Source organism: Ursus arctos, unplaced genomic scaffold, assembly GCF_023065955.2.
Source record: "Ursus arctos isolate Adak ecotype North America unplaced genomic scaffold, UrsArc2.0 scaffold_2, whole genome shotgun sequence".
Lineage (NCBI taxonomy): Eukaryota > Metazoa > Chordata > Mammalia > Carnivora > Ursidae > Ursus > Ursus arctos.
In genome coordinates, this window is record NW_026622874.1 from 17,348,198 (window position 1) to 17,375,866 (window position 27,669).

Genomic DNA, 27,669 nt, shown 5'->3' on the forward strand with positions numbered 1-27,669 from the left:
ACAAAAGCAGCAAAGAACATTTCACATCGTAAAATGAAGTCCTGCTTCATGAAATTTCTCTTGTGTGTATGTGGGAGCGTGCGTATTTCAAGGTCATAGTGTAAAAAAATGGATTCTAACTGTGGGGAGTGACCAAAAGAGTTCTTGGAGGTAGACTATTGCCTCAGACATAGACACGGGTATTGGGAAGATAATGGAAGAAGAGGGGTGAGAAGTCATTCATCTATTGCTTATATTTATTTCAGAAAATCAAAAATATATGGACAGGAAGATGGCGAGTAGAAGAAAGGATCTATTCACCCTCCCTCCCCACCTCCCCCACCAGATCTCCACAGATTTGCTTTTCCTGCTTAGGAGAATTAAACGGGATGGAAAGATAGCCCATGCCCAGTTTTCCAAATCTATTGCCTTCTGAACCTGGCCAGCTTTAGTCAGCCTTCCTTTGTATGCACCTGTGTCCTATCAGGACGAGGCAGAGCCTGGCCCAGGCAGGAGATCCTGAGTGCAGAAGTTCACATCACCAGTGATGCCACACGTGGCTTTGAAAGGCACGGGGCAGCAGTGAAATCCCATTGTTAACTCCCAGTGCGCATGACACCTGTGCTGGGAGCAAGCTCAGCGTGGAAACAGGACAGCGTCTCTACTGCTACGTGTTCCTAGAATGAGGAGTAGCTTAGTTCTTTCCAGGTTTTTCTGTACCAGCAGAGTTTACTTCAGTAAGATTCCCCATCCTAATCCCTTCTTGCCAAGAACTCTTTCAAGTTAAAATAAACAGAATTCGGAGTCCCCTTGTGTCCTATGGAAATGTTTTATATCCTTAATGCATTTTCCTTCCCTATGCATAAAGCGTTACCTTTCATGAGTATAGGTCTCACTTCTTCTTTATAATTCTCTGTCCCCTATCTTTTATCTCTCTCCTGTTGGCGCTAAGGCTCTGCCTCCCTATTGCTGACCCGAAGTTCCCTCTCCTTGTCTTGTCATCGCATGCCAACATCATCTGGCTCTAGTTACCTCTTCATCCAACACAGAGAAACCAGACTCTACGGCATAAACTTCCTGTCTGGCACATTCTTTAGGTGGCTTCAGAGGAAGGAGTGGAGTAAGAGGATGAGTTGGAATGGAGATGTGTACCTACATTAAGGCCTCATTTGTAGCAACTAACTTGCCCATCTGCAAACTGCACATCAGGATCGCTTAAGTGCTAGGAAAAAACTTGATTCAAGGCATTTACTGCCCAAATGTAAAGAATACTTGTACAAGGCACCTCACTGTTCTGTCTGGGTCAATTTGTCCTGGTTTTTGGAATTCGCTACTCCTTAACTTATTAGGTATCTCGCTTTCTTATCTATCATCTATCTGTCTTTTGCTCACTTACTGTTCAGGGACCATAAAAGCTGTTTCTACCCCCTCCCCCACCCCCTCCTCTTTCTTGCTCTTTTCCCCTATTTCTTTCATTGTATGAAAACTCTAAGGGATGCTCTTTGCATTTGGAAGGTTTTATTCTGTCAATTTATAAAAAGTCTGCTTTTGCATGTCCTCTCTGTACACTGCGTGACCCCAGGAGGAAAGATAAAGTAGGTGTTTATCTTCACCGGCCCCACCTTGCCCTTCCCATCACGTCTACAGTCCAAGATAAAACTTGCAATTTAATCTATCTTTAGACAAGGATCGGATTCCAGGTGTTTGCCCTTAAGGGTGAATCTGAGTGAATAGGTTATGCATCTCTCGAAGTGGCTACGTTTTCGACGGTATCTGCAACAATGGGATAAAAGGGTTGTGCCCTTGGAAAGGCACTCCACGCCCCAGGAGCAAGTGGGAGGGGCGGCTTGCCGCTGTGCTCACCCTGAGAGACGGCCACTTGGTTGAGTTTGATGTGGTAAATCACAGACCGGACCTTCCAGTGTTGCAACACAGGGTATCCAGACACCTCACTGAAGTTCACCATCCCTGGGGACAGAGGAGACGCGGGCTCAGTGTGTGTGATTGATTCTCAGGTCCCAAGCCTACTGGGTTAGCAGGTGTCATTGTGAAAAGACGAGAAAGCATTCTTTGATGGAGAGAATTTCTGGAATCACAGTGACAACAGCTCTCATTTATTGAACCCTTCCTCTGCGGCAGACATTTTGCGAAGCACTCCGCATACTCTGCTTACATAAAGTCACGTGGTTAGTGCAAGACAGGTGTTATGATTTGCATTTCATAAACAGGGAAACTGGGGCCCAGGGAGGGTGTTTGCTTAAGGGCCCTAGGCCACCAGGTGGAGCCAGGATGGAGTTCCAGATGTATCTGAGACAGGGTGGGGTTCTTAACGTTTCTATAATATTCCCTTAGTAAATTTCTGTGAAACGCTAGACTTACTGTAACACCCGCGAGTTTTACTCTTTAATAGCTGTAGTAATTGACTCAGTTCACGTACCTGATAACATTGATTTTTCTGTCGCATTTAACTGATTTGTGTTCAGTATTTACATTTTAATTACTCTGAAGCTGATAATGCTGATTTCTTCCTCACCAGGAGGGACAGGGTCAGTGTGACGCAGTCATCAAGGGGCAAGGTGGCCCTGTGGGGAGTGCCATCTATGTGCCAGACTCTGTAACAGACGCTTTATTTGTGGTCTCCCTTTTACCAAGGGGAGAACTGAGAAGCCAAGGGACTCGTCCAACGTTATTCTCAACAAGCACACCCTTGTAGCCACTTAGATGCGTTGAAATGGGTTGTTCCTGCTTGAGCACCGTGGAGAAAGAGTGGTATCCTATTTGAATTCTAGTCATTACTATAAATATAAACTGCTACAGAAACAAAATAATTAGACCACAAGGAATAAAAAAAAAAAATCACCTTGCTAAGCTTAGAAAACCAGTTTTAGCTTCATTTCTATGCCTAACGTTTGCTAGGTGCATAAGTTATAGGAATAAATATATATGTGTATGCATGCGTGTAAGTGCATATATATGTAAATAGAATGGCAATATGTATAGAAACTTTAGATAGATACCTAGTGTAAATATTATGTGTATAATGTGTATGAATATAATGGCGATAATACAGACATACATACTGAATGATCCTGCCATTGTGACCCATGCTTCCTTCAGGCTAAATCAACTAACTTAATACATAAACTGGATGAAGAGGGGGCGGGATTGGTTAGCTGTTTGTCAACTCTGATCAAATTAGCTGAGTAACTGCCAAATTTCCATTTCGGTGTAAATCATACAGGAATAACTATCGGTAAGGCAAAAAAAGCAAAAAGGTCAGAAGGGGTGCTTAGTGAATCAACTGCTTAAATTTCATGTCGGGCAATCAGAGATACGTTACTTGAAACTAAAAGAAGGTTTTCAGTCCTTCTTTTCTTTCAAATGTTCTTCTTTTGGGCCATGAAGCTTTGTGACAATAGTCATACTACTACATACCCTGGCTTTTCACCTTTAGGTTAATTTTAAAAGCATATGAATGAAACTCGAACTTTACAGGGTTAACACCCCAGTCGCATACCTTAAAGACACATTTCCTGAGAGCATAAGCGTGCATGCTCTGTTGAACTGTTGCACGTACTGCACGTAACGTGCGTTCTCTAGTTACGTCAGCTCACCCGCTTGCTGTTATTTCAAAAAGCCTACTAATAAAAAAAAAATAGCAAGCCCAATCAATGAAGACTTTTCAGTATATTGGAAAACATTCCCTTTAATGGAGTTGTTTCCTAGCGGGAAAGGAAACGGGCAGGAAACCAGGAGGCCGGAGTTCTAACACGTGTGGCTGGAGGGGCAGTTTCTGCTGCCCGCCCCCGACTGACTTTCTCTCTGGCCACCTGGCTGCGGGATCTTCTGGTTGCCCGTGGTTTCAGCTGTAAGTGAGAGGCTTAGCTGAGGTGACTTCTTGCTTCCTCTTCCATCCTGCGATTCCGACCAGCTCTGTGACTTTGGGCTGGGCACCTCCTGCGTTTCCATTCTCCTATCTGGAAAGTAGCGATCCTGGCATTCATCTTAACCTGCTTCACAGGTAGGTTGCCAGAACCCGATAAAGTTCTGGGCATAAAAGCACGCCGAGAAGAACATAAAGCATCATATACACGCCTGGCGTCTATGATCGTCACCTGCTTCATCACCCCTAATTGTGTACACTGGCCGTTTCTTCCTCGACGCTTTTGTTATAAATTCTTGGGCTTCAGTTCAGAATGACAGAGTGAAGAAAGAATAAAGCAAGCAAGGATTTCAGGGGATAGGAAGGGATGACGTTGTCCTATGTTCACCCATGATGAGCCAAGATACTGAGCCCCAACGCTTAGCCGCTGAACAGCAATCCTACTGAGCGCATCTCGGCTCCACCAGAGTCAGGGAGACAGGTGCGAACTGTCAGTGTTTGGGAGGCGTTGTTCTGAGCCTGCATACGGATAATATGTCCTTTAGTTAAAAAGAAAGGGATATTTTAAAGTACGTATTTTCTAGCTGGGTCATAGGATTCTTTCTCAGTGTGCCCTTGACATGTAGTCAGCTCTAGTTTTTTATTTTAATTTATTATTATTTGGGAATATATCTCTCAATGAGTCTTTTAGCGAACAAAATATCTCTATGTTTTCTCAAGAAAGAACATGCTTTCCCCTACCTATGCTTGAAAAAAAGAATGACTGAATACACTTCTGTGGAAGGAAGGAAGGGAGGGAGGAAGGGAGGGAGGGAGGGAGGAAGGAAGGAAGGAAGGAAGGGAGGGAAGAAGGGAGGAAGGGAGGGAGGGAGGAAGGGAAGAAGAGAGGGAGGGAAGATTGGTTTCTTCTGTTATTTTATTTGAAATGTCATGGAAACGCATTATGCCTAAGAGTATGTTTCCTTCAGATGAACCTGAAGAAGTTCCAGAGAGATCAGAGCTCTAAATCTTCACACACACTGAGCAATTATGGCATCCACTGGCCCATGAATGTGGCCAGCAGCCTCTTCTCCCTCCTTGGTCTGCCTCTGGATTCTTTTTTCTCTCAACTGAGAGACTCAAAATACAAACGGGCGATGGCCAGATCATATATAAAAATAGAACTCTGACCCATAATCTGACACAAAAAGCCCAGGAAACCAACCTATCATCTCTAGTAACCAGCCCAAGAAGCTAGTCTACTGTCTATAAATCAGACTTAGAGAAGTCAGATCACCATCTCTAGCGACCAGTCCAGGAAGCCAAACAGTATGCTCTGTAAAAACTGGCAACATGACCAGGACTTGATCGATGACTGACAGCTTTCCTAATTTTTGTTCTTGCTTCCAACTTAGGTCCAACCAGAGAAAGGCAAATATGTACTCCTGAACACCTACCTAGAATGCCTCATTCCTCTGTAGTTAGCTGGCCCACCTACATGCCAACAGCCTCCGATCGGGGCACACCCGAGGCCCTCCCTTGTTTCCTCTAAAGCTCTCCTGCTCCTCTGCTTGCCCTTCAGTCTCGGCCAAAATGCAAGTGATGGTGGCTGAATCCTTTGCTACAGCCAGCTCTGAATGAGTAGCCTTCACCTGTTTTAATCTGGTTGCTCTTCATTTATTTCCACACAACTTGTCACACCAAAAAGTCTGGCGAAGCTCGGAGTTCTTAACTCTTATTTCGATGAAGAGGGAAGCACTCAGCAAGATAAAGCACATAAATCAATATTTTCCAGTATGTTCTTCAAACCAATAATTCTGAAAGATGGAAACAGTTATTATGTGACAAAGGATTCTCTGGTTAAACAGGTTCGGGAATTGCTGGGTCAAGTGAAGTAGAAGGGGTTTCTTCAGTATAGGGCTGCTTGGGACCTGTCTTTCTAGGCTAAGGTGTTGCAAAGTGCTGAGAGGTAGAAACTATAGTCTTTCCAAATGTATTTAAAGAAAGAACCTATTTATGAATGGAGCACTGGTTTTTCATGAAAAAACACCACCGTGCTTATAAATGCTGAGGTTGAAGATTCTGAAGATCACTTTAGCTCTAAAATCTTCTAAGCTTGTAGGTTTATGGGGATTATGACCTATAATCGCACCTAGTACAACATGATACGATATTCTCTATGCGACTCTCAGGAAAGATATAATTAAAATGTTACCAGAACCAGAAAGTTAATACGGGAGAAATTTGGTCAACCATCTCTTTAATTCTTCTAGTCATTCTGGGCTTTAAAAAAAACAAGACCAAACCTTTGTACATCAAATGTTAGACTTGACTCTCTCAAGGCCATGAAGAACAGAAGTGATCCATATGGACATCCTTCTACTCCTTCTACCTCTAATATGCCAAATTAAGAGAGGTCCAAGGGCATTGGGGAGAAAGAAATTTCTGTTGTAGACGAGGACCCAGTTTGGATTTGATCCTTATTTCCAAAGATGTAGATTCAAACGTGGTCTTCTGATGTCTCTCAGATCTAGCCACAGACTCCTCCAAAAAAGCCTCAGGTAGCAGCCAGGACAACTCTCTGTCCCCTCAGCCTAGCAACTGCAGTCACATCTCCTCACCTCTGTAATAAATTGTTACATGTGAGGTCTTGGTGGCTCTTTAAACAGAAGACACATATCTCTGCTGTGGAACCTGTCCTCTTTGTGTGTGTCACCTCCCACCTCCCTTGACATACACTTTACACACACACAGGGAGCATTTCTGAGAAAATGATGTGGAAACAAGAAAGCCAGCTTCTCTAATACTAGAGATGGGAGCTTTAGACATATGTCCAAAGGCTGCATCTTAATTTTTTCTGTTTAGGGTGTGTGCATGTGTGAGTGTGTCATCTTTCAGAAAGCAACTGATTTTGATGACATTTATTTCTGGTCCAGAATATATTGAAATTGTTTTCTCTCTTACTCCCTCTGTTTCTATAGGAAAAACACTATTTGATAGTTCGAATGTTCTTGTTCTTTTTCTTCCTGGATATGCTTATATATTTAACAAATGTACATCTCACTATGCATCAGGAACTATTCTAAAAACTTTACAAATATTAATTTATTTATTCCTTGTATCCATCCTATAAGAAAGACAGTTTTATATTCATTTTCACAAGTAAAAATATTGAGGCACAGTGAAGGTAGGCAACTTGTCCAAGATCACACAGCCAGTGAAGAGTTGAGCCCAGCTGTCAGGCTCCAGAGTCTATGTGATTAATTACTACACAATACTCCCTCAGACAGACCTACTTATCATCTGGTTTAGGTCTAAAATAAAGTTTTAAACAGAATTTGATATCTTGAAAAGGCTTGCCCTCAGCACAATCCATTCTTCAGAAAAGGAAAGAAAAAAGGACAGAAAGGTCCAGGATTAGGGAGATATAGAACGAGGAAGGGAGAAAAATAATGGAGAAATGAGCAAGCCAGCAGTGGAACTGAGCTCACATTCAACTTTCTAGCAAGTGATACTGAGTTCCTGGTTGGCTTCCCCTTATGGGTCCATCGGACCCTTTGAAGTGTCTTGTTTGGTCCAGGAGGCATTAATGGGAGGGTGGTCTTCAGAGGCTCAGAAAGGAGGAGTAGCCCCTGAAGTTCCTGCCTTTCCCAATCAACCCATCCTTATTTCCATAATGAGCCCAAGGGAAGAATATCAATGGGCTCAAAACAGCATTGAGGGGCATTATTTCCAACTTGTGACGAGAGCCATGAGCCCCCAAGAGACTGCATTTTCTAAGGTCACACAACTAGGAAGTAGCAGAGCCGTGACACAAAGTCTGGGTCATTTGACAACAAAGCTCTGTCATTTTCTCCTCCTTCACACTGGTCCGTAAGTACCTGCCAGGGAACCCAGTGGCCCCAGTGACAGATATCTAGGCGATGGTAGCTGTCCACCTCCTCTCTGACTCTACTCCCTCTAATCCACTGAGACCTCTGAACTTTGACCCATCTATTATGCCATCTGTTTTCAAAGCATCCCAATAAGACTAGCAGAGAAAGGTATTATTAGACCATTTGCAGATATTATATAATAATCTTGGCAATTTATTGACAAATAATCCTACTAGAGTGTTTTAGAATTGCGCTTTTATTGTGTATCAAGGAAATCACTGGCGATGAAATGAAAATGGAAACAAGAGAGGTCAAGAGTTTTGATTTTATGAAACTGTTGGGAGCTGCCTGGTTTTTGCCAGTTGAGTAAGGCAGGAGGCATACTCACCAGTCAGGAACTCGGGGTCAGGCGTGGGCTCCGAGATTTCCTCCAGGCACTGATTCTCCAGGGGAACGGTGGCCACCACAAGACCATCTGGCAGTTGCTGGTCTAAACCTCGAGCAAAGTTGTTTTGCCTGGAAACAGAAGCAGATTTTCATTTCTGAGTGTCAAGGTGAACCCCACTCCTTGGTGGGCAATCTATAGCTCAACCTACAATAAAAAAAAATTCTTCCTGGACCAAGAGGTTCCCCTCCCAGTGAACCCCACTTGATGGACATGTCTGGAACAGGACAGGGTGTGAGAGGCAGGGTGAGGGCTAGGACAGAAAAGAAAGACATCAGTTGAAAACGTCTACTCAGAAGATTGAGAACATTATTCCCTCCCTCCCTTCCCAGGCGCTACTCCTGATCCACCCTCCACAAGACCTAGACAGACGCAGTCTCGTTTCTAGACTACAGAGAAAATTCTAGCTGCCACAAGATTGGTTATGACACATTACTGCTTGCCACTGGCAAATGAAATCCCAGCCTAAAAGGGGAAATATTAGTAAAGCCTACAGTCTGTAACAGAAACAGCAACTGACTTCAAGAACAGGTTTGGATACTTACTATTGGTTTGCTCACAGGAGTCCAGGCCTAGGTTGCTATCAATTGCTGGTTCATATTATGACATTCTCCTCCTCCTCCCCCTCCCCCCCATCATCATTATCTCCCGGAAAGCATGAGTTCTGAGGAAGATGTACTCTAATAGCCTAAGAGACAATAGGAACAGGGGTCAAATGGAGACTCTCCAAGAAATGTTCTAAATCAATGGTTCCAAACATTTTGTTCTCAGGACCCCTTTATAGTTTTAAAAATAAGTGAACACTCCAAGTAGCTTTTGTTTGTGTGGATTTTATCTGTCCATATTTACCATATTAGAAATTGAAAGAGAAGTTTTAGAAATATGTATTAATCCATCTAAATATGACAATAATCAACCCATTAGATCTGAACGTATTATGAAAAATGATGAGAAGAGTGATGTTTTTTATATTTTTTGCAAATTTTTTAAACATCTGACTTAATAGAAAACAGCTGGATTCTCACCTCTGCATGCAACTATTGCAAGGTATTTTTTGGGTTGATGTGAATGAAGAAAACCCAGCCTCTCTGTAGTTGGAAAAGGCAGGACCTTGAATATCCCCTATAACGATCTCAGGGACCCTCAGGAACTGTGGGCCATACTTGAGGATTGCTATTCTAGACTGACTGACACACTGATTCTTCCACTCAGAGCCAAACAGAATGTGAGCATTCTCTAGCGCCTTCCACGGAAAATCTTGCAGTCCCTACCTGGGCAAGATAGAAATTTAACACTCTACTGTTCACCTAGAGGAAGCATGGGTCCCGAGTTCTGGAAAGAGGAGAAGACCATGGGCGAGAACACAACCTGTCCTTTTAGGATCATGTTCATCTTGCTCCAAGGTGCAAACGTTTATGTTGACTTTAAAGCTCTTCAGGGAAGAAGAGCCATCAGTAGCCATGAGTAACCAGTTCCATAGACATGAGATTCACCTGAATGTTCCTTTCAGCACTTGTCCTGCAGCCACTTCCTTGGAATGGTTGTTGTAACCAAAGAACATCTCCCCAAAGAGGGTCTGGTTCATGGGAACCTCCCTGCTTTCCCCACAGTCTCCTCCCTCTGGGCAGGTCTCTGCGATGAGTTGGCAAGAGCGACCATCCACACCGAGCTTGTAATCCTCGATGCACCTAACACGGTAGGAAACTCAAGATAAAAAGTTGTTCCATCAACGAGCTATGCAGTCAACTCAACCCAACAGATTGGGCAGAAATGCCTCTGGGAGGGTGTTGGGTGGTAAACATGATGAGTATCTCAGTTCGATTTTGTCCTCTTTAGATCTCAGTTTCTTAAGCTTACAAACCTAGGTGACCGGAGGGAATCTTTCACCTTTCCTTTGCAGGTAAGTGCTTTCAGAGCTTTAGAGTGCTTCCTCTGCTAAGTGGATCCTCTCCCAGACAGGTCGGGGTAAGAATCACTGGAGATAAGCTTGTAAGTGAGTTACCACACTTAAATCTGAGATATTTTAGAACCTTTCTCCAAGACCATGTATGTGGCCAGACCCTGCATTTGTTTGGAGGGTAATGAGGCAGTGAAAGGAGTGACACTGTGCTTAAGAAATTAATAACCTTCTAATCTGGTCCTGTGACAAGTCAACTAAGAAATTAGAAAGACTGATCATCTTCTGACTGTGTTTTGTTTGAATGTATCCAAACACAAGATCATCCCATATTAACTCCCCCTCCATTCACAGTAGCCTTCCTGAACTAAACAGACACAAGGGCACGCCGTGTGAACACCTCCTTGGTGTCCCTCCCCATTAAACATGGACAGTTACTCTAATGGAAGAGCAATACTGATGTTGGTAAACAAGGCTCAATGACCCGTAAGTCATTAATTGGACCTTATTTGTAGTTATATTGAGAAGAATATAATTTGTTAGTTCAAGCACTACTTTGATAAACCTGTCATTTAAAAAGCATATTAATTTCATGGGGGTCTCTCCTTAAACTATACCAGATTTAGAATTTACAGATGCTCATGACATTAAAACACATCATTTATTACTATCTATGGTAATTGTCGCAACAAGGTAAAGATGTCTCTTCTATATGGAGGAACAAATAATCATAGCGTTAAGTGGTGAGAAGCAGTGATGTTGCCCTTTACTGAGTGACCTCAGGTCAGCTGATGAAACTCTCTGAGTTTCAGTTTCCACATCTGTAAAAGGCGGGGGGAAAAGCTGCTTTGCAGGGTTGTTGAGAAGATCGCGAGAGACAACGAACTTAAAGGACTTATAGTGTCCTCAGCAAACAGCAAATACTCATCAAATCTTATCGTATTACCAGCAGAGGGACAAATGAGGTCCAGTTACCGGAACTTTAACTCTTTGTATCCCCCATTTACACTTACGTATTTGTGTTAACAGGCATGACTAGAGCTCTTTAATTATCAGTGCAGGTGATTTAGGCTTTACATAGAAATGGCAAGTCAAGGGACTCTTTTGGCGTCTGCAATGGCTTGGAGAGTGCTAATTTCCCAAACACCGAATCCCAGCTGAAATAACAGAGTCCGGTTAGGAACCTACGGCGTTAGTGCAGGCCACGGATGTGATGGGAGACCCACAAACGATTCTGTGGCTCCAGCCCAGGTCTGGGACGAGATGGTGAAGTGGCTCCTTCCAGGAGCCGTAACTTACTGTTTCTGGAAAGAACTGTGAAGCTGGCTGATTCCCTCCCCGTCCCTCCTGAGTGTCCCAACAGCTCCCCCTTCCGCACTGTCCCACACCCCTATCCTGTATCTAACACTTAGCTAGAGTCTCTGCACAAACCGGGTGCACAAATCTATGTTTATTAAAGACTTTATAAATTTATCTCTATGAATTGAAGTGGGTCAACCATCACGATAACATCATAGAGACATTAACATTTAGATCACACTTCCGTTTACGGAATGGTATCTTACAAGAAACTGAAGGTAAAAACTGTCAATTGAAAAGAAATAAATTTCGATGAAATACAATAAAATAACATTACGACTCCACCCAATGATCTTGTCCTGAGTATTCAGTAGGCACTGGCTTTTAGCGACAGAGCCAAAAGGGCAGAGCTGTATTATTATAAACCCTGATTTTCCTTGCAAGCCTCTTAGAGTAGGAGATCCCTGAGGGCAAGAACAGCACTTCATTCATCTGTGCGGCCCAGTGGCATATGGCCTAAAGTATGCACCCTCCCTGACAGGCAGGAAGACAGAGGTGGGGGAAGGGGGTGGCAGGGAAGGAGTGGGGAGAGAGCAGAAGGGAAGGGGAAGGAAAGGGGAAGGAAGGGCAGACAAGCAAACCAAGAGTGTATAAAGATGGGTCAAATTGCTATTTACTTTATAACTATAATAAGAAACGGTCTTTAAATATAATTCTAGTCAGAGGTGTAAATTTAAATTTTGAAGGAACCACAGAATTAAAAAAAAAAAAAAAAAAAAAAAACGCAGAGGGCCTGAATTCTAATCCTCATCTTTCCACTTACCAGCTCCCAGTCTTGAGGGAGCCGCTGAACCCCACTGTGGAGGAACTGCCCTGAGGAATTAGCATGTCTGTGGGAGGGTGGGCCTTCAGGGACAGAACTCAGTGATGTTTCCACTCTTCCAAAGTTTTCCCCCCTCCTCTTCTTTGATAATTAATCAGCTTTACACAATCTTTCCAGAGTTTCTGGACCACAGAATCCTTTCATCACAAAACACGTTAACATAGTTCCAGGGAACACGGTCTGGAAAATTCTGATATATGCAGGCAATGACTGTGGTCAGGTTCCTCTCCCACGGGGATGGGGCTAGACTTTCTCTGAAGGGCCTCCCAACTCTGATATTAAAAGTGCTGCTCTTCCTGTCCCGAAAGGCTCTTTCCTCAGAGCCTCAGCACTGGCCTAGGGTGACCGGTTCTTTTAGATTTCCTTTCCTGGTTTTAACGCTGAATGTCCAGCACCCCAGCAAGCTGGTTGGCCTCATGGGCAACTCACCCGCAGAACATGAGGATGTTGTACAAGGTGGGGTCGTCCGGGAAGGGCGCCATCTGCTGGAGACACAGCTGCTCACAGCCGCCATTGAAGCCATCTGAGCAGTCCACCCCAATGTGGCGGTCATAGCAGCCAGAGCTGTCCTTCATGGGGCTCAGTCCGGACGGGCACTGGCACAATCAAAAACCACCACGCAGGGAGGTGAATCAGGGGACTGGGTTCTCGGGGAACCGTAACCACTGACGCCTATTTTTAGCACTCAGCCTTGAAACCATTAACATTGGCAACTAATGCACGAATTTCCCACTACACTGGACTCCCTTTAAAAGCAAGTGACCTTTTCGACATCTTGCTTCTTTCTGGGCACAGATCACACACATTTGCATTAAAGCCACTGCCTCCAAACAGGCAGGAAGGGAACATCACAGCAAGACAGGGCGAGGTGTGCTGGACTCCCAACTGGGTGGAAGTGGCGGACCAGAATGGAACAGCATTAACAGAGACTTCTTTGGACCAAGGGGAAGGAGTGCTGCTGTTTGCACTTAGTATTAGTAGGACTTTTTTTTTTTTTAACACGCAAACACATTGCCAACGTTGGTACCAGATAGTCAACAGGGTTGGAGGGAATGGACAGAGCGAGGGCTTCCAGCTGGAAGGAGGAAGTGGACTTTCTCTGTGACCCTGGAGGGGGGTTTCCCTGCTCTCCTGGTAGAAGTGGCCATACTCATGACCTCCCTGCCTCGAGGACACCCTGCAGAAGATGCAAGACAAGGGCATCTGCTACATGGTCACCCACGGTGCTACACTTGGCTTTGGGCTTTATCCCAGTGTCCTGGACACTCTTATTGCGAAAGAATTTGCTTCGCTGCACTGCTATGCCCTCAGTGAACTCCCCAGGAGTTCCAGCAAAGAAGATAATCCAGGAAGAGATGTCAGCCAGAATCTGGGGAAGACAAAGGGGCTTGGTAAGCAGCAGGAGCGCTCCTGCAGCCCCCATCGCGCACCAGGCCGGGTCTAAGTCCTGTCTGTCTTACTCATTCAACCCTTGTAACATCCCCTGGAGTATGTAGTATGATCAGCCCCATGTGACATGTGAAGAAACCACGGGCACAGAAAACTCTGTGAAAGTCCCACTGCTGATCACGGCAGGACCACACCCGAAACTTGGCAGGCTGGCTATGGGGTCCATGACTCGGCTGGCCCATCCTTAGCTTACACCCGAACAGTCTCTCACACAACAGTTACTGTTTACTGAACACTTCGTAGGAGCTGGGCATTACGCTGGCAACACCCTATATTAGCCTCATTTAGTAACTGTGGAAAGCATTAACACTGCCAATTCATGCATGAATTCGGTGCACTGGAGCCCACCAAGTAAGTCCAAAAAGATGTTTTGCCTTCCTGCTTCTTCTGTCTGTTCAATGGATCCTGCACGTCTGCACTACAGCGGATCCTTTCACACAGGCTGCAAGAGGGCTGATAACTTGCCCAGGGTCAAGCAGCTAGTATGGGGCAGAGCGGGGGGTCTGTCTAGATCTGACCTGCTTGTAATGAGGTGCTCTATGCACATACTGTCAGCTAATGAACACACTCCCCTCAAGCCACAACCAAATCAAAAACAACTTTCAAAACTTGGTGGAACAGTGTTACCGCGCCCCCACCCCCCCCACCCCCTCTCCTGCCCTACTGCCTGTTTCTTTCTCTTGACTGCCAAGCACTTTGGCTCCAGTAGCCTGGAGCTGCCGCAGGTGTGCCCCGGAAAACACACCTCCCCTCCCCCCAAGATCACAGCAGGATGTGCACTGTTGGATGACACTAATTCTGCAATTTCCCAAACAAATGGCCCCTCTGTGGGCCCGCCAGGCTCCCAGGCTGGTCCATCCCCTTCCTCCGCATGAAGCCAGCTGGAGCGCTGGAAGGTGAGGGCATTTAAAGTTGCTTCCAAGGGCTGCCCCATGCGGTGCAAACCCAGATGTTTCAGATGACGGTAAACAAGCAAATGAGGCGGCTGAGGATGGCCCCCCACGTTTTGTTAGCGCCCCCACCCAACCACTGCCTTGGCCATCCAGCTGTTAGGCCAGATGTGCCACCAGAAGGGAGCTGGCTTCACCACTGTGAGGCTGCCCCGGCATGGATGTGGAAGTTTGACTGGAATTAAATGGGCTGCTCTGGTTGCCATGAGTTGGTGTTCTTTTTTTCCTTCTATAAAGCTTGAGAAAAGCCATCAAAGTAGAGACCACGCCAGTCCTCCCACTGAATGTGATTTCAACCCTTGCATTGGCTAGCTCACCAGCCAGGACTCCCATCTTCCTAGCCACCTGCTTTTTTTCACAATGCTCCATCAAGCATGACTTCTGACAAAGGCTTCACCAAATTAAACCCAAGCAGGCTTTGTTCCAGAATTCCAAAGCTTGGCATATCCGCGTCTTGCCTGGCCCTAATGTCTAGATGCCTGCTGCTATGCCAAATTGGACCACCTGATAGTTACGCTCTCTTAGGAGAGCTGGAGAGAAGACAGTTAGCTGCCTTGCCCAAGATGCATTTTTGTTGTTGTTCGTACAAGCAAAGCTAGAATAATAATAACAGCTGTCAGGAATTAAGCCATTCTATGTGCCAGACAATCTATATGTGTTATCTTCAATGGCAACAACACAGATAGACTCTTTTCACCTCATTTTACAGAAGAGTAAACTCAGATTAAGTAGTAACTGGTTTAAGGTCACAGAGGTGGAAAATGGCAGAATCGGATTTTGGACCTAGATCTATTTGACCCCAAAGCTCATGTCTGTTTCTTCTCCTTTGCTGTGCTGCTTCTCGGGAGTGAGAAAATGTGGATTCATTGGAATCCCTAAAGAAATAGAGTCAATTCAATACGTCAACAGGTAAAGCAATCCTGTAGATTTGTTGTTTGTTTGTCTGATTGTTTTGAGTAACTCCCAGAGTACATTCTGGGATCAATTATGGATTTGTAGGTTTAGCCTAATATTCTCCCTGTTTTTTTCTTCTCTTTCTTTCTTTCTTTCTTTCTTTCTTTCTTTCTTTCTTTCTTTCTTTCTTTCTTTCTTCCTTCCTTCCTTCCTTCCTTCCTTCCTTCCTTCCTTCCTTTCTTTTCTTTGTCTTTCTCAGTCCCCCATCTTTCACACACACACACACACACACACACACACACACACATATTAGCGATGCATATATTTATAAGGCAAAAACACTCAAAATGTCTAGAGCAATGACCCTGAAGGCAAGACAAGATCCTCAATCACTGAAAAAGATGCAATTATCTTCACTGCACTGTAACTTACTTGGTCTGCAGTTCAGAGAAAAATATTTTTGAAAGGTTTCCAGGAAAAAAAGGCTGAAACAGAAAATAGAGTTTTCTTCTCAACCCTGGTTGAACCAGTACACCCATTCTCCAAGGGGTCTGGTCAATCAAGTTTCCCACCGTGTAACACTGTTTTTGTTTTCACCTACATGCTTCTTGTACTGTTGTGTTCACATTCTAGACTCCTCAAAATCTGAATCTAAATACAAAGAAAACCACAGGCTCCAAACCATGCCTTCTTCCTAGAAGTATCTGCAGCGAGAGCCCAGTCATCAGGAGAGAAATCCTATCTCCAGGATGAGCTGGCATTTTCTCTTTGCAAATGTTGGCCATTCTCATCTCCTGGCTTATGGACAACGCCTTCACTTGTTCCTTAAAAGAGAACTGTTTGCTTAGGATTGAGCCCCAAGTTCATACATCAACCCCTCTTTGCATAGGTTACATTTCACCATCCCAGAGCCTTTATAAACTACAGGCTTTAAAAGAAAACTCCATTTATTATGGCAACAACCCTCCCCCATCAAGAAGGTCCAATAAATGAGCTCATATTTTAGTGACCCCTAAAATACACAAGGTTAATCATCTTTCATGAGATGCTCATGGCTTCTTGACTTATTACTGGTATAAGGCATCATTTGCTAATGAGATTAAAATGATTTTCCCCCATTCAACTCCTTTTCTCCACTGTCTCCCCTCTTTTACTACCAATGATTTTTGGTTGATTGATTACTTAAGAGTCTAGTCAAATCTCACTGAGCCTGAGACACACACCCTTCAGTTTCAGATTATGAGGCGAATGCTCTGTTGGCAGATGAATACGAGTGATGGACAAGGGAGCATGTTCAGGGCCTCTGGAAGAAGAGGAACACTTTCCCGCAGCTGAGTCCGCCTTGCCTGACCTGGCTGATTGATAAGATATTCAACCGCAATGCTCACTCAAAACAAGCTCCCTTTACTACATGGCAATCTCCCTTTTACAAATAATAATTTCCCTGACTTTTTGATGGGCTCTGACACACAAGCCCAAGCCATGCAAGACTTCTCCCAAGGGGAAAGTCTGATGGAATTAAATTTACATTTCAGCTTCCTGCCCCCATTTCTCTGAACGCCTCTGAGGCATACACTTCTGCTCACTGTCCTACAGAGAGAAAGAGATATGGTCATCTGTAATGGTCTCCACACATCTGCGCTCCAGCAGAGGCGAAATGATACATTTCATGGGAAACCATTGTGGACAGCATGTGGACAGAAGGGCGGCAGGGTCACTGGGTAATTCAAAGCTCATTAGAGCATAACGCTCTGGCAGGGAAGGTCATGTGTTCATTACACGAGAAAGCTGGACAGCCCACCTCTTGCCTTCCAAGGCCACGGTCTGCTCACCTAAGCCCATGCAGATAGAGCACGAAGCAAGGCCACCTTTTGGCCACTTTCAGGATGAGTGTGAAGATGCAGAAGGAGCAATAGAGCACAGGCTTTCCATTATTTTATAGCGTTGGAAATAATTTCCAAACTTTCCAAGTTTTAACTTAAACCTCAATAGGTAGGCTTGGTGAGAATGAGGATGGCCTGGTTCAAGCTGGGAGTGGGGACCAGCGTCCAGCCTACCAAGTCTGTTCCGATCCCACTGCCATCTCCCACCCATGGCCCCCAAGGATGTCAGCAATATGACCTCCGGAACCCGCGAACATGTCACCTTATATGACCGAAAGGGCTTTGCTGGTCAGGTTGAGATGGAGATATCATCCTGGATGATTCAGGTGGACCCAACATAATCACAAGAGTCCTTAAAAGTGGATGAGGGAAGCAGAAGATCAGAGAGCATGTGCTACAGAAGAATGGCCAGAAAAATGCAATGTAGCTGGCTTTAAAGATGCAAGAGCAGACCACGAGCCAAACCCGAGGGCAAACTCTAGAAGCTAAGAAAGAGAAGGCAGTGGATTCTTCCCTGGAGCCTCGAGAAAGGAATTCAGTCCCACTGACACTTGATTTTAGCCCAGTGAGACTCATGTTGGATTCTCGCCTACAGAGCTGTAAGATAATAAATGAGTATTGTTTGAAGCCCCTAAAAACCTGTGGTCATTTGTTACAGCAGCAATAGGACAGTAATACAGTAGCTCTGCAGGACCTAATGGAACTTCACAGAACACAGAACCCCTACTCTTGTGCTTTCCAGGGAAGGACTCCTGCTCCCACCTTGGCACAGTAAGGACAAGGGGTAGAAGTAAGACCCAAGGTATCGGCGGCGGGCGGCTGACCTCTGCTCTGGGAACCCTCCCAAAGATTCAACAATCCCTGCTTTGGGAGAGTGGTCTGGTTTGGCACAGAGGGACTGTGGCTTCTACAGGTCTGTGCCTTTCACCGGCATTTGTTTTCTGTCCTCAGAGACAACATAAACAATAGGGCAATTAACCGGGTAGCAATTAACCCTGTGGGAGTCCATGCATACCCGAGAAACATGTCCTGCCTTCCTAGAAAGAATGAAGATTGAGTGGCCAGGGCGCACCAGCCCCACCTGTCTGGCTGGCGTCCAGTCAGGAAAATGCCCGGGTGCGTCCTTCTGTCCCACATCTCTGCCGCTCTCCTGGGTTCCTTAAGGGCCAGGGTGTTCTGAGTTCCTCACCTCTTTCTCCTTTCATGAAAACACGGCTTTCCTGAGAAGGCTTTCAGTTCAGCACCCAGAGAACTAACTGAATGTCAGGGTTTCCGTGGAGAGGAGAATGGTAGCCCAATCCTCCCGAACTGCAGTTTGGTGCCAGGTCCGCTGCTGTCCCCGGTCCACCTCCAGATGACTCGGGACTGCTCTGGTAACGCATCAGTGGGGGGGTCCCTGGTCTACTTCTCAGGACCATCCCAAGGGTCATGATGTGGCACATCAGCTCTCACCCCATCAGTCCTCCTGTCTCAGGGATCACGTGCTTTATGGCCAAGGAAAAACAGTCAATTGAATGGCCTGCCAGTCGGTGGGTCCCTCCTTCCTCCAACCGCCACCCTGGACCAGTGACTTTAAAGTATTATGCTAATCCCAAGCACTGGTCTTATTGGGTGACTTTCTGCAGTGGCTCGGATTCTAAAACGCGGCGACCTTATTGCAAATGCATATTCATCGGAACTATTCCTGCTTGCTCCGTCTCACAGATTACAGTGCTAAAAGTACAAAAATATACCAGCAAGGCTACATGCCAAGTAAAAGGGGCTAGGATCACCGACAGAAGGCACTTGACAGGCAACCCTTCGGGCTCGGGAAAGAGGCAGGGAGGTGGGAGGAGACGGAGAGTGTATCGTGTGCATGTGTGTGAAGGTGTGAGCACGCTCAAATTCATCCGGGACCAGCTGGGATGGGGGCGGGGCGGGTTGGAGAGAGGGATCCACGCACGTGCACACGCAGTGGTTCAGTACTCAGAATGACCCGAGAGAGCAGTGAGGAATGAAAGGTTGAAATCTGAATGAAGAAATGCAGGTTGAATAGGAGGGAAAAAATGTGTCTCAGCTGGAAGCTCCATTAGACAGTGAAATTGTCTCCTGAGGGACCCAGTTGGGAAGCTCCTTGCTCAAGACATCTGAAAGTGGACCGGCCCAAGGGAGGGCCGCACTGTGGGACATCACCTCACCTCCTGGCTGCCTCTGGAAGACAGAACCAAAGAACACTTGTCTTTGTCCTTTCCTGATGGTCCTCTGTTCTGCTTTCCGTTCCTTTGATGGATCGGCCAGGTCTCCGCCTACCTGCCCCTCTGCTCTCTCCCTTTTCTTTTCTTTACTTTCTTTCCCAACTCAGATGAATCAGGCTCCCGTCAGTGGCTGCCTAATCTGTGAAAGTCTGGGGAGGCCTAAGGCTGAGAGAGTCCCACCCTGGATCCCAGGCACTCCTCCATCTTTGATAGAGCACAGCTCTGGGAACAGAGCAGGTGCTCAGAGACCAGGAAGGAGGTGTGTGAAAGATGGACTGGCCCGGCCTCCTCACAGCTTGCCCCTGCTCCGGGTCCCCTTACCAGAGCGCAGCGGTCAGACTGGGAAGCAGGAGGAGGCACCGTGTTCTCCCTGAGCTGGCGGCTCCTGGCCCTGCCCCCAGAAACACTGCAGAGCAACGCGCGTCTCAATGAACCAGCTCTCCCTCTCCTTTATGCCCACTTGACGTCTGGCTTTGCTGCCTTCCTTCCTTGTCCACTCCTCTCTGTGAGGATTGCATCATTCTGCCCTTAAGAGAAGGGAGGGCCGGTGACAGACAACAGTGTTGAGGGGCGCAAACATGCCAACAGAAAGGCATGGGCGGCTGACGGCTTCATCTGCTCCTGCCTCCCTTTACCTGCGGGGTTCAATCACTCTTCATCCACAGTGCAGGGGCGACCTTAGCACGCTCTCGACCAAATGGCCCTTCTAGGTCCTAGCATCACATATTTTACACGTAGCCAAAGTTCCCGTAGCTGATAACAAAGTAGAAAACTACCTTCGGTGAAGTAGGAGTTCATCGCCAGGGTCTCGAAGGAGACATATTTTTATTTTTCCCTCCCACTCCTGGCGTAACTTACTTCTTTCATCATTCTGGCCTTAGGTAGGTTTCTCCTTAAATCTCCTGCTACAGTCAATGTCATTTGACCCAAGACAAAGGTGGAATTTCCTATTACAGTTAATACAGTTGAATTCCTACCAGAGTCAATGTCATACTATTCAGCAGCTAATTACTTCCTGAATTGTTTGGGGGTATCCCTCACCAATTAGATTGTAACACTGGAAACAAAGAATCCTGTTCTATAAGTCATGAAATTTCCCTAGAATAGTGATGGTACACACAACAGGTGCTCCATAAATATTTCTCGATTAACTGGTGATTAGCTTCTCATCTCTGATAAGAGAAAATTCATAATTTTTAAATTATTTATTTATTACGATTTTATTTATTTATTTGAGGGAGGGGGAGCACACATACAAGCAGGGGGGAGGGGCAGAGGGATATGGAGAAGCAGACTCCCCACTGAGCAGGGAGCCCGATGTGGGACTCGATCCCAGGACTCTGGGATCATGACCTGAGCCGAAGGCAGGCGCTTAACCAACTGAGGCACCCAGGGGCCCCTTATTTTTTATTTATTTATTTTTTTAGGGAGGGAGGTGGGAGGAGGGTCAGGAGGGGGAGAGAGAGAGAATCTTAAGCAGACTCCGCACCCAGTGCAGAGGACTGATCTCACAACCTTGAGATCATGATCTGAACTGATAACAAAAGTCAGCCCCACTTGACTGACTGAGCTACCAAGGCGTCCTGAAAAAATTCATAACTTAGACAGTGGTGACAACTAGAGAGGGATCATTTTTGACCTTCTCTCTCTCTTTTTTTAAAGATTTTGTTTTTAAATAACCTCTGCACCCAATGTGGGACTCGAACTCATGACCCCGAGATTAAGAGTGGCACACTCTACCGACGGAGCCAGCCAGGCTCCTTCTCTTTTATTCACGGTGTATTTTCATCTAAGTATCTGCATTATGTCTTCCCCTGTGCACCCCGCCACCCTCGTCCCCCCACCCCCAACTGATGGGGCGGACGTACCACGCAGCCAGTGGAGTCCAGCTTGCGGTCGGAGATGCAGCGGAAGTTCTTACTGCAGCCCCCGTTATCCTTGCTGCAGTCGCGCACGGGCCCGAAGGAATCCAGCAGGACCTCCAGGCTGTCAAAGGAGGACGAGGTCATCAGCTCCTCTCTGTGGGGAGACACGGGGGGAGGGGGCGGAGTCAAGGGGACTTCGGGTGCAGCAAGTAGCATCACATTCCAAGTTCCTATCTAGTCAACCGCGTCACGTCTCGCTCTCGCTAACAAAAAGTAAAGATCAGCCACACTCTGAGCCTTGAACTAACAAATTATGGACATTCTCCATATCTGGGAAATGAGCCAAGGCTGTAATGCCTGGTCAAAGAAGGAGGTCTAAACTTGGGCAAGGAAATTAACATTTTATTGCCTGTCAGTCCTTAGGGGATGTGGGAAGTGCTTACAAACTCTAATTTTATGTCCTCTCCCAGAGCACGAGCCTTGGGGTGTGCGATATCGACCCAGATAGAGTAGATCCCGGCACCGCGGACTGCGAATCTGAAGGCAGCCTGCCAGCTTCCCCTTTCAGCTTGTCCTGACTCCTTCCCTACCTCCTTGGGCCTTCAGGGGGTTCCTCCCTCAGCCCCCCCCCCCGCCAGGTGTGGCCTCGGCGCCCTGGGCCCCCACGCACCTGACCTCCACGGCGTCCTCCATCACCGTCATGTCCGTCTTACACTTCGCCGAAGGGTTGATGGCCAGTTCAGCCGGTGGGATCACAAAGCTCTTGCTGAGGGGCAGCCACATGCCCTCCCCGAGGGTGTAGGTGAACCTGCAGGGACACCCAACACCAGGTGGTTACGGCTGGGGGACCGGCACCCCGCCGGAGGACCCGGCCTTCTGCCGTCAGTCCTTCCCAGCCCTCGCGGCCTCTTCAGAAGAGGGAGCTGACCGCCATTGTGTGGACAACACGACTGATCCGAGGGAGGCAGAGAGGACTGCTCCTACACACCTGTCCGGCCAGCTGGGGGAGCTGAGGATGGCACCCCCTCAGCAGCTGCTGGAAGGGGTTTTATCAAGCCCTAAGAAACCCAATTCCAGTTTCCTTCAGATGTGAAGCTGGGCTTCCTCAGTCCTAAGTCAGATACAGTTGGAAGCATTTTAACTGAAGAGACAGGCTGGCCTCCCACCAGCCCCATCCCTCGGATCGCACACCCACAGTGGTAGTGATGGCTTCTCTCTGTGCCTGGAGAAACCCTACCAAGGGAAAGAAGCGAGAAGCTCCCCGTTTGCTGGTTGTTGTGTGAGGCACACATAAACAACCGAAGCCAGGAGCCCCAGGGAGAGGAGAAGAGGACGAACAGAGCAAGCCTGGATGTACTCTCCACACTCCTACCCACACCCTCAGCTAATGGCGGTAACCCTCGGGGGACAGGGGAGATCGTGTTGTTGTGGGTTGTTTTTTTTTTTTTAATTCTTATAACAGGAGCTAAAAGGAATAAAAGAATCAATCAGCATTTCAAGGGAAAGCTTAAGGAAACCATGAAACATTACTTGTTTATTTATTCATTCATTTTATTTCAAAGGCATTCAAATACTCTGTGTTCACAGTCAAAAAATAGTCCATGGGATAAAAGCCAGTGTGGGTGGGATATCACAAGGTTGTGGCAGTCTGGCAGCCCCTTCCAACTTTAACGCAGAGCGAGGAACAATTAAAGAATGTGTACAATTAAAAAGAACCCAGCCCTGGCTTGATCGGTATGCTGGTCACAGAACGCCACTTCGGAATCTTGCTCTTACCTCTCCCTTAACCCACACACTCCCTTCTCCACTCCCTGGGGTTGCCGGAGATGCTAGGAAACCAGACTGATGGCGCGCGATCTTTTATGAGAAATGTAGCGCTCCGGAATGCTGGCCGCAGGGAATACCCACGGACCAAGGCTCACCCACTCCCTGAATGACAGCCTGAGGAGCTAGAACAGCTGAAAGACGAGAAGGCATGGGCCCGGGGGAGAGGCAAAACCACTGAGCAAGTGGGATATGGCCAGGACTGGGGAGATGGTTCCTTCATTCCCAATCTCACTCTTGGTCCCCTACTTCTCTGACCTGCTGGGCAAATCTCCACATTCAGCAGTGCTGAAATATCAGCGATGCCTCTTGCTCTGAAGGAAGCACTCAACTCTTCCCACCCTGGAGGCAGAAGGCAATAGTTGGGGCTGGGTCTGTGCGGGGTGCAGGAGGGGTCTGCACCAGGTGAAGGAGGCTGTTAATAGGGGACAGACGAGGACACCTGCCAAAATTGAAGGCATGCCAGCCCCTTCTCTCACACACACACACACACACACACACACACACCCTCCCTCACCGGGCAAGGTTAAGGGGCCAATTCAGGGCAAATGATTGTCCCAAAGTGACTGGAATTTGGAAGTTAGGGATAAAGTGGGTCCAAGGCAACAACAGGCGAGTAGTTGTGCTGACCCTGCGTTTTAGGATGGACATTCTCGAGGGCAACACTGCAATAGGCAGGCTGGGCTGAGGGCACCACTAATATTATAAGGAATCTTTTGTTTCCAAGAGAACATACTCAAGTTTGGATGGTACCGGGAGGAAGCAGTTTATTTGTTTATTTGGACATAGAGGTGAATTTTTGTTTTCTATTTTGGTTACAAAATTACAAGTTTGCTTGGATGCAGAGCAACAAATCTGGGACCTGTAGCTTATAATTTATGAAACAGATTTTAGGAAACAGTTGGCAGTTCTAGCATATTTCTGATGGTTAATTTCCTTTTGGAAGAGAGTCCCATGTCCCTCCATTTCAGCTTTCCCCTCCTCTGCACGCAGCAACAACTCGAAGGGAAGAGGAAGCCACCTTTTCCTCCAGCTAGAACTGCTAAATGCATCTAAGAGCTACAGGGCAAAGTTTACATCTCCAAAGATGCCATTCCCACCCACTTCTTCAGCTTCTCCTTACGCCAAGCCCTGCCTCACACTTTGTGCTTCTACGGTGCAAGCTGACCATAGTTCCTAAAGTCGCCTTCATCTTCTCACCTCTTTGCCTTTGCTCTTGATAATCCATTCTGAATTTGCTTCCCTGTGTCCTTTGCTGGATTCCAGCCATTTTAAGACTTAGTTAAAATTCCCACCCCTTCCAGAAAGCCCTCTAGGATCTTCAGGCTCGACTTCAGGCTGAGCAAGGGATGCTCCTCTCTGCCCATACCCGGTCCCTGGCTGCCCCGGAGATGTGGAAATTGTGCCCACCTTTTCCTGTGCTGTCACCATTCAGAAGAACGTGCCCTCTTGGATGGCATCTCTGTATTCTCACGGCCTAACACAAATGTTTGGCCAAAGGGGGTCACTCCATAAATATTTATTGACTGATCAATAAGGAGATTTAGTTATGTTCTCTAGTTTACATGGGCTACAGGGGGATATAATCTCCATTTTCAAATTTAAAGGTAGAAGTGCTGGTGAAGATTATCCTTCATGTAGAGCAGGATAGGGGTTCATCTCTGGGTTTGAATAGATTTAATGGTCAAGAACGATCTGGGTTTCACGTTGTGAGGAGCTTCCAAAGTGCCCAGTAGGTTCTGAGACACAGCAATGGACCACATTAAGAAGAAAAAAACAGTGTGATCTTCGATTCCTGGTAGGTCCAAGGTGAAACACGCAGGGGAAGCAGTCAGGTGTGGCTAAGACTAACTTCACTTGAGAACTCTCAACACGGCAGGTGCTCCAGGGAGCTTCCCCATTTATCCTCACCACAGTCCTCTGAGGTTGGTCACTTGGCTCCATTTTACCAATCTGTCCATTAAGATTGTAAGGAACTTAGCAACCTCCCCAAGGTCACCTCTCCGTAAGTGGGAAAGATGGGGGTTGGTATGATACTCAAGTGCGGCTCCCAGCAGCGTTCCAGCCTATACTGGCTCATGCCTATGAAATTCTAAAGTTTTCTTTTCTCTGCAAAATTTACGGAGTAACTCCAAAACACCAAATATAGAACAAACTGTCAGAGAAAAAGCTGTGTCCTGAAATCTCATCTGTCCCTCATTCATACAGATTTGGCAGGAATGACTTCAAAAAGCCACTAAAGAGAAATTGGGAGAGCATCTGGAATGCTTCCCCAAGTTGGGCCTTCTCTCGTGACAGCTGGTGGCGACCACTGCGGTTGATGGCTCAGCTGTAGGCTGAGTCGTGCACACGACACTGTTGAACTAGCTTAAAACTTTTGTTCAGAGGCCAACACTTGCCAGAGAGCACTGGACAGAATAAGCCTGTACTCTCACCGCAGCTTGGCATCAAAGAGAATGTGAGGAAACAGATGAACAGCTCTTGGCCTGGCAGCTCCACTGTTCCCCAGAGCGGGCCAGTCCAGGATGAGGTGTTGTTCCCAGTGACACAGGTACACGTGTGGGAAGGAAGGTCTCTGGGAGAGCAATCTGGTCTCCACCAATCCCTTTCACCAGAGGGTCTAGTGGAATGGCATCATCCCAACCACAATGGAAAGGACGTCTCTGGGACCACGTGGGGTTTGCTAAAAAGACTCAGCTGGAGGTTCAGCCTCCTCAGACCCTTTGAGTCTAGCGTGGGCCCTTCCCAGCTTCTTTGGGATTGCAGATTACCAAGGTTAGGTTGAGTATCAAGGTCTTTTATTAATCTGGTTTCAAGTCCTTAGGAAATACCTGAAATGATCAACTACAGATATTTACTAGAGATTTACTGTGTTCCAAATTGTGTGCTGGACGTTAAATATTTAAAGCCATATAGGGTACTACCCTTTACCTCAAGAAGACAACCATTTCACTGGGGAAATAAATAGGCAAATAAAAATAAACATGCGATAAAATAATTGACAAATAAATATTACAGACCGTATGCTACAGATATTTGGAGGGGGAAAAGTCATTGCGGATTGGAGAAGCTTTAGAGCAGCATTTATCCATCCTGGGTAGAGATCAGAATTACCATGGTGCTTTTGAAAAACACTCATGGCCTGGTCCCACATCTCAGAACTTTTCAGTTAATTCGTTTGTGCCGGGTAAGATCACTGGTCAATTCTGAAGCCCACTGGGATTCCCCTGGAGGACCAGGGTTGGAGAACAATTCTTGGATGAGACTGTAAATTCCCTGAAGTCAGGGATGATGTCAGTCATATTTGTTTGGTCTACCTACAGCATCTAAGCCAGTTTCTTGCAGTGGTGCGGACCATGAAAATGGGTAGTGTTTATATTAGAAGGAGAATAAATATTCTTGCTAGAGGAAAGAGGATGAACCACAGTGCAGAGTAGGAAATGTTCAAGTTGTTGGGTACAGTGGATCAGGTAGGGAATAGATCTGACTAAGAACGAAAGGTTGCATAACAGACGAGCAGCTTATAATACAGACTTGTACACTGACGTTCAACGGCGGAAAGACTCAAATGTCAGAAATGTGCAGTGGCTTGGAATTCATCAGGACACTAAATCATAGGTGAGCAGAATGGCAAGTAAATAGTCCTTCACTTCTTTAGGAGATTACGGTCACTGACCAGGTCTAGAATTTTCCAGAATAGCCCCTGGCAGTTGGTTTACTCAGATCCCAGAGTGGTTTTGATTACAGTTCTTAATACCTGTAACAGGTAAATCATGACCCATGGCATTTGTCAGAGAGAGACTACATATTGTCACGTTAGGGACCAACATGATTGATTACCCCACTGGCTCCTGAAATAGTTGACTGAAAGGGTCAAACCATGCAACTGACCCCTCTGCAGTGCTGGGGTATCACAGCCAGTTGGCAACTAACGAACTTGAAAAGAATAGATGGAGCTTGTGGGGACGGAAACGCAGTTCCTGTGCAGTTCTGCTCTGACAGAAATTTCATGAAGGCCTCTGTTTCTCAAAGTGTTAGCTTCCGACTTTTAGGGGAGAGGAAGCTTATCCACATTAATCAGCCTAACTCCACGAGGCTCTCCATCTGCCTTATCTTTATCACCCTTTGAAGGTCCTCGCAGACCAGCAACAGAAAAAGAGAGAAAAAAGTCAGCCAAATGATAAATCATTGTTGGGAAGTTTAAATGCCCAAGTCGTAGTCTAAGGAATATAGCTGACATCTTGTGTAGCACAAATCCTCAAACGCAGCCTACGGCCAATGCCATTAATGTGACCCAGCCTCCCCCAGGGAGAGACACTCAGGAGGGAAA

The 27,669-nt window shown here is 46.4% G+C and overlaps 1 protein-coding gene across 2 annotated transcripts in view; it reads right to left on the reverse strand.

Moving 5' to 3' along the window:
• The window catches only part of ASTN1 (astrotactin 1), a 290,412-nt gene that overhangs the window by 65,758 nt on the left and 196,985 nt on the right, over positions 1–27,669 (reverse strand). For both annotated transcript variants that reach the window (XM_026509292.3, XM_044387798.2), the window contains exons 10-15: positions 22,186–22,323; positions 21,519–21,669; positions 12,670–12,836; positions 9,655–9,849; positions 8,105–8,232; positions 1,843–1,947 (exon numbers count right to left, since the gene is read on the reverse strand). In XM_026509292.3, coding sequence (XP_026365077.1) covers positions 1,843–1,947; positions 8,105–8,232; positions 9,655–9,849; positions 12,670–12,836; positions 21,519–21,669; positions 22,186–22,323 — 884 coding nt within the window. The remainder of the gene's footprint in view (positions 1–1,842; positions 1,948–8,104; positions 8,233–9,654; positions 9,850–12,669; positions 12,837–21,518; positions 21,670–22,185; positions 22,324–27,669) is intronic.